This window comes from Triticum urartu, chromosome 3, assembly GCF_003073215.2.
Source record: "Triticum urartu cultivar G1812 chromosome 3, Tu2.1, whole genome shotgun sequence".
Classification (NCBI taxonomy): Eukaryota; Viridiplantae; Streptophyta; class Magnoliopsida; order Poales; family Poaceae; genus Triticum; species Triticum urartu.
The window spans coordinates 193,599,748-193,604,696 of NC_053024.1; the positions used below are offsets into that span (position 1 = coordinate 193,599,748).

The window sequence follows — 4,949 nt, forward strand, 5'->3', positions numbered from 1 at the left end:
GTGACAACCCTACAAACAAAGAGAGGAGGGGGGGTGCGTGTCGTGGGAGAAAACGTAGGCCTAGTTTGGGAGCACAATATTTCTAAAACCAAAGTAATCCAAAAGTATGGTATTGTAATGCCTAGGCAATGTATACCTCGGTTTCTAAAGCTGCGGTTTTCCTCTGCTTTAGCAAAACTACAGAGTGTTTGGCTAGCACAGTCTTTCTAAGACCAGCTAGGCATGAGTGTTTCTCGGTTTAAAAAAGAGATCCGAACCTCCTTTTAGATACTAAAAAAACCCTCAGTTTTGAAGATACTACGGTCTTGTAAACTAAACTAAAGTATTTGTTAAAGCCAAACAAATCAAAGTCTTTTAAACAATGGTTTTTTAAGAAAACCATGATACTCTCCTAAAACTTCAAAACCGTATAAGGACAGGTGGACAATGCCCAGCGACATCCTCTCTTGCTGGTGTTAATAACCCACTTCTCCTGTTTACGGAGCGGCTCATTTCCTTCGACTAGCCACGATGGAGAGTAACATACATTATTAACATACACGTATTCCTAGACTATGTTACTACCTTCATAATGGGTAGTAACATAAGTGTGGTAACATGCATAGCTTTATTTATTAGGTTATAGACTCATATTGCATTGGGACATGTGATGTTACAGTAACTAGCTAAGTTACTACTACTACCTCTCTCCTCATTAACTCATTGCCACATAAGCAAATTTGCTGAGTTGGACTCGATGTTACTGTTGAAGTTACTCCCACTGTGGCTAGTCTTCTAGATCAGACTGAGTTGGTTGGTTCGGAAGCGGACGCGAGGTAACCCCCGTCCAACCGCCGTATCTATGGCCACCAACGGCCAGCCGGCGGCGGCGGCCGCCACCATCGACGACCTCCCTGAAAACCTGCTGCTCGATATCTTCCTCCGCCTTCCCTCCCTCTCGGACCTCGTCCGCGCCGCCTGCACCTGCCTGCCCTGGCGCAACCTGGTGACCAATTTCCCCCCCTTCCGTCGTCAATTCATCGACCTCCACCCGGCGCCCCTCCTCAGCCTCTTCTTCGGCACACCGTTTCCAAATGTCCCTCACAATGACTTCCAGTGCATCCCCGCCTTCGCCCCCGCCCGCCGGAATGATCCGGAGCTCATGGCCGCCATCTTGAGCGGTGACTTTTTCCTCACCACCCTCCAGGTGCACGATGGCCCGGAAGCTTACTGGATCGTCTACGACGCCCATGGCGGTTACCTTCTCCTCAAGAAACTGGGCGAGCTATTGCTCGCGCTGCTAAACCCCTTGGCACGGTGGTGCGAACGGTTCTTTGATCTGAGTGACGCCCACATCTTCGACGACGACGACGACCGCGAAGGCAATGGTCAATTCCTTCACGCCGGCCTAATCTGCGATGACGAAAACCCCGAGAGCTTTCACATCTTCTGTCTTGTTGCCCATGGAAAGTTCAGGTTGCGGGCTGTGGTCTTCTCCTCATTCTTGGGAATAGGCGGCGATTGGTTCCTCTCCCCATGGTTGGATGTCCCGCACGCCGACCCGGAAGGCGGCCAAGATGATCTTTTGCCTGAGAGCGGCATGCGAGTGGGTAATTTCATCTACTGGCCATATCGGAAACGTGCGTGTGTGGTTGTCTTGGACCCCGACCCAAACAACCCATGATTGTTTGTTGAGATGAGTCCACCTCTCCTGAATCTGGATGGTTTTCCAAGCTCGATCCTTGGCCAAATTAATGGCGTTAACATGTGCATTGCTTATTCAAAAGGATTCAACATCGGTTTCATGCTGCGTCAAGAAGATGGCCTTGATGCTGGGGCATGGGTTACCATCAGGGTATTCAACCTGACTGATGAAATTTGACGGAAGCTTGGGTACTTAACCAATGGTCTGGAAATTGTGGCAATGCGGGGTAGCATAGTGTACTTCACAACATCACAGATGTTCCATCCGCTCGAGTACACTTGTTGGTTCGCTTGTCTGTGCTTGGAGAGTCGCAGCCTGGAGTGGTTGTTTCCGAGGACGTATTATGGTCTCTTCCAACCATACCACCATTCATCATGGAGTATTTTTCTGTTACCAGAGAATGAAAGATTTTATCCCTTCATATGAGGAATGATGACAACCAGAGAAGGATATTCTGTGAAAAGCATTGCTTTGTTCTCCTACTAAATCAAAATATCCAGCTACCATCCAGAACTGATCTCTTCTTTGGACCTGCATCACGCCGAAGGTCCTGACGAAGTTCCTTGATATTCAGGATTCAATGACAAGTCAATCCTGTATTTTGATCTTTTATGGTAATTCTTGTTGTCTTCTGTGACCAAACTTACCATTTATATTCGGGGTGAATTACTTCATCTGTTCCTTTACATTCAGGATTCTGTGACAAGTCCATCCAGTATTTTGATGGTTTATGGTAATTGTGTTGTCTTCTGGTACCAAACTTACCATTTACATTGTGGGTGAATTACTTATCTGTTACTTGGGTTCGCTACTGTCTCTTCTCGGTGTTGTGGCAAGGCATCAGGACATTGGAGCCTCTTTTTGTTCTGTCTGCAAGATCAGTATTCTCAACAAGTTGTAGCCTGTTTACCAATTATGAAAAAAATCATCTGTGCTATTTTTGGCACATCTGTAGAAGTCCCTGCTATCTCTATGATATGTTGTTCGCAGAATGATGGTGTGTTCTATATAATTTGTTTGCATGAGTGATTTTTCTTTTGGAATGCTTTACTTAAGCAAGTTATTTCTTATATATTTGCAGTGTTTCTTGCACTGTATTGATAGGTTGGCTAGTTATCTTGTTCTCTTTGTAAATTTACACATCTCTTCAGGAATTTGTGTCAAAAGCTGAAACAGGCAAACAAGGTTGTCAGTGTTAAGGCATGCATGTTGACCATGTTATAGCAATGTTCAGGGATAAATGACATGTACTTATAATTTTGGATGGATTATAACATAGGGCTCATATATCATTATTTTCTCTTACTTAATATTCACTAGATAAATTCCTGAAGAGATATGCTCAATTGCTCGATTGGTCAATCTGATTTCCTTTTTCTGTATACATGTCCAGCAAATACACAGTGGTATTAGATAAGATTGTTCTCTTACAGTTATCCCAGCCTGAAAACTTCCATACCAACCAGCATTGTGGTGGCATCCTGTGGGGTTTATTTAACTACCATCATGGTCTAATATGAACTATGTGATTAGTAATATGCTCAAGGCATCAAACTGGCACCATGAACACTTGTTATTTGTGTTGCTGCCATTGTTGGTCTTTGTAGGCATCCTTTTGAAAGATCTGTTCAGTAATATCATAAGTCAAGGTGATGTCATGACAAGTTATGGGAACTGACTGCTTGGTATTATTGTTTCTATCTTGCCTTAATGTGAGATTTCTTCTGAGGCATTTCAATTTCAATTTTTACAAGAGGGTTGCATTTTTGCCCCCTTACTGGTGTCTGCTTTTAATACCTTAATGTGAGATTTCTTCTGAGACATTTCTTCTGAGATCTCTTCCTGGTGTCTGCTTTTAATACCTGCCAAGCTAGCCTCTGATATAAGTGAATATCATTCTCTTGTTCAAATAGAAATTAGTAGCTTTGATTAACTTGTCTCTTATTCTTTTCCGTTGAAATCAAGTTCTATGGAATTTGTGTGGTCATATTGACCTTCTGTTTGCTATTGATTGGAAATTCGATCTACGTGTAGAGTGGCAGCCTTGTTCATTTCATGCAGTTATATAATACAGGAATGACTCATGTTAGTTTTTTTTCTGGAGAATCATGACTAATGTTAGTTGGACATGAACATTTGGCAGATGTTGCAGAGAGTCTGGGTTCAGGATGACATGATCATAGTGTTTTTTGTTGGTTCAAGCTGTTATATCTCATGAATGTTAGTATAGACAATAGCGTCCTGCCAACATGAGTTAGGCCTGCAAACTCTTCTTAACCTTTCATTAGGAGCTCTACCACCATATGCACATTGTCGCTGACAGGAAATCGCCATTGAAAAATAATGGCGATAGAATGCACATATGCACTATCGCGTACGAAATAACCGAGCATTAGTTGCTGTCGCTGTTAGACCTATCTCGTACTGTGGTAAAGTAAGATCTGCTGCATTGTGCATGATTACTCCATTTCTTTTTGTCAATTTTGTGTGTTATTACTCATTGATGTCGAATACTTTCTTTTTTTAGATGCCGGATACTCTACCGCACTATTTGTGGTTTGTGAGGCACTTAGTCATCTGACGATGGCAATGAAGACGGGTGCAAGATACTACTGTCCTCTTGTTCATACAATAAACGCCACACGTTGCTACGGAAATTTATAGCACAAAATTAATGAAAATAAAATTGAAATATATGAGAATAATACCGCATCATATTTTTTTTGTCATATATATGGTAGCAAACCTAGAGGTAAATAGAGGGTGGATGTATTGTTATATTGCCTTGTTATATTCCAGTTCAATTGTTTGTTGCTATAAATTGATGATGTAAAGGGCTTGCATGCTTGATGATGTAGAGGGCTTGCATGTGGTGGAAAGTGAAAGATTGTATGCTACTGATGGTGTGGATGACTTGCCTGTGCATTTAAATGGGATCGCTTACTTAGATAACTAGAGATGATACCTTGAGCATTGCTGCTGGAATTAGTTGTAGTTATTTCCACGAGATTTAATTGTATGAAACCTTGTTTTTACTAACAATATGAGAACGCAAACTAAAATAATATGATTTTATATACTCAAGTATTGTATACGCTTGTAGAATATTTGTCTTTCACATGCATGGCATGGCACAGTGAGTTGGCAATGTTGCATGTCGAGATAAGGTATGTCCTTTTCTATTCGTAGAAGAAGTGGGGGTCAATTATTTAGATATATAGAGAAGGGGAAAATGTCCAAGAAATGTTCTTTAGACACTCAAAGG

The 4,949-nt window shown here is 42.0% G+C and overlaps 1 protein-coding gene across 1 annotated transcript; it reads left to right on the forward strand.

Annotated features, from left to right (window-relative positions):
* Positions 1-816: 816 nt before the first annotated feature.
* On the forward strand, positions 817-2,502 carry LOC125548250. The gene has a single exon (XM_048711904.1). It carries the CDS (start codon positions 842-844, stop codon positions 1,661-1,663), a length of 822 nt encoding a protein of 273 aa, XP_048567861.1. The 5' UTR covers positions 817-841; the 3' UTR covers positions 1,664-2,502.
* Positions 2,503-4,949: the final 2,447 nt, after the last annotated feature.

What these genes read in the sequence shown, in the direction of transcription:
- LOC125548250 (XM_048711904.1), top strand. Translation starts at nt 842, where the DNA reads ATGGCCACCAACGGCCAGCCGGCGGCGGCGGCCGCCACCATCGACGAC.